Consider the following 1951-nt stretch of genomic DNA (forward strand, 5'->3'; position numbering starts at 1 on the left):
AGACAAAGACAAAGACAAAGACAAAGACAAAGACAAAGACAAAGACAAAGACAAAGACAAAGACAAAGACAAAGACAAAGACAAAGACAAAGACAAAGACAAAGACAAAGACAAAGACAAAGACAAAGACAAAGACAAAGACAAAGACAAAGACAAAGACAAAGACAAAGANACAAAGACACAAAGACACAAAGACACAAAGACACAAAGACACAGAGACACAGAGACACAAAAACACAAAGACATAAAGACACAAAAACACAAAGACATAAAGACACAAAGACACAATGGCACAAAGACACAAAGACACAAAACACAAAGACACAAAGACACAAATATACAAATATACAAATATGCGGGTACACAAATACACAAATAAAAAAAAAAACACAAAGACACAAAGACAATGACAATGACAATGACAATGACAATGATAATGACAATGACAATGACAATGTCAACGACAATGACAATGACAATGACAATCAGAATGACAATGACAATCACAATCACAATGAAAATGACAATGACAATGACAAAAACAATGACAATGACAGTCAAAATCACAATGACAAAGACAAAGACAGGCACACATACTGATACCTACACAGACACACAAAACTAGGCACAGACTCAGACACAGGAATAGGCAAAGGCAAAACTTAACAAAAGACACATACACGGACACAGGTGCATAAAAACACAAGACAAAAGGTATACACAGATATAGGAAAAGACAAAGACACGCAGACAGACACAGACATAGACACAGCCATTGACATGGACACGGACGTGGATACATATATAGACAAAGACAAAGACACGGACACGGGCATAGACACGGACATGGAAATGGACACAGGTATTGACAAAAACACAGATAAAGATACACATAGTCAAAACAAAAACATAAACACAAAGACAAGACAAAACCACAGATATGGACACAGACACAGATACAGTCACTGGTACACATACAGGTACAGACGCAGACACAGAAACACAAAAAAAAAAAAACTAATTTGAAAACAAAGATAAGGACAAACACAAAGAGGCTCACGTAAGGATACATATAAAGCCAAAGACAAAAACCAATACAAACACAAAGATTAGACAAAGCCACAGGTATGGACACAGACACAGATACAGTCACAGGTACACAACGGGTACACACGCAGACACAGACACAAACACAAACAAAGGCAAGCATAAGCACAAAGCCAAGGACCACCACAAAGCAAAGGCACAAACACAGATAAAGACACAGACATAGCAATAGGCAAAGACAAGACTAAACAAAAGACATACACGGACACAGATGCACAAAAAGGCAAGACAAAAACACAGATACAGGAAAAGACAAAGACACGGCTACAGGTACAGATATGGACATGGATATGGACGTGGACATATATACAGATAAAGACAAAGAGACGGGCATAGACATAGACGTAGATACAGACACAGATGCGGTCGTGGAAACGGACACATATATAGACAAAGGCAGGACAAAAACCCAGTCAAAGACGCAGACGTGGACATGGATATGGGCACGGCTGTAGACAAAAACAGATAAAGACAGGCACACATATAGATACAGACAGACACAAAGACATGACAAAGCCACATATATATACACACCCTGCAAAAAATGGGACTATTCCGGGATGACTCCGGGAGCAATCGCAAAGGAGCATGCGCCTAATACCGCTTTTGATCTCTTTATATGGAATAAACTGATCGCTTTTGTTCGGGCATGTCCTATGAAGAGACTAATTGTTCACATTTATACCCGAAAGGGTATAAAAAGCGACTAGTCACTTTTAAAAAATAAAAATAAAAATTTTCGCCAGCTGAGATTTGAACCGGGGTGCTCAGTTTTGTTAGGCGAATACCTTCTCTGTGTGCCAACGCCGCACATGAAATTTCATTGACTAAGTGCGTACATATC

At 38.7% G+C, this 1951-nt stretch overlaps 1 protein-coding gene across 1 annotated transcript; it reads left to right on the forward strand.

Moving 5' to 3' along the window:
• The first annotated feature begins 511 nt into the window (after positions 1-511).
• Positions 512-1440, forward strand: LOC108376482 (serine-aspartate repeat-containing protein D-like). Its single transcript, XM_017632706.1, has 2 exons — positions 512-968; positions 1156-1440. The coding sequence occupies exons 1-2, from the start codon at positions 781-783 to the stop codon at positions 1271-1273; spliced, it is 306 nt and encodes a 101-aa protein (XP_017488195.1). The 5' UTR covers positions 512-780; the 3' UTR covers positions 1274-1440.
• Positions 1441-1951: the final 511 nt, after the last annotated feature.

This window comes from Rhagoletis zephyria, unplaced genomic scaffold (genome assembly GCF_001687245.7).
Source record: "Rhagoletis zephyria isolate East Lansing unplaced genomic scaffold, Rhagoletis_zephyria_1.1 Rzeph_scaffold_10505, whole genome shotgun sequence".
Classification (NCBI taxonomy): Eukaryota; Metazoa; Arthropoda; class Insecta; order Diptera; family Tephritidae; genus Rhagoletis; species Rhagoletis zephyria.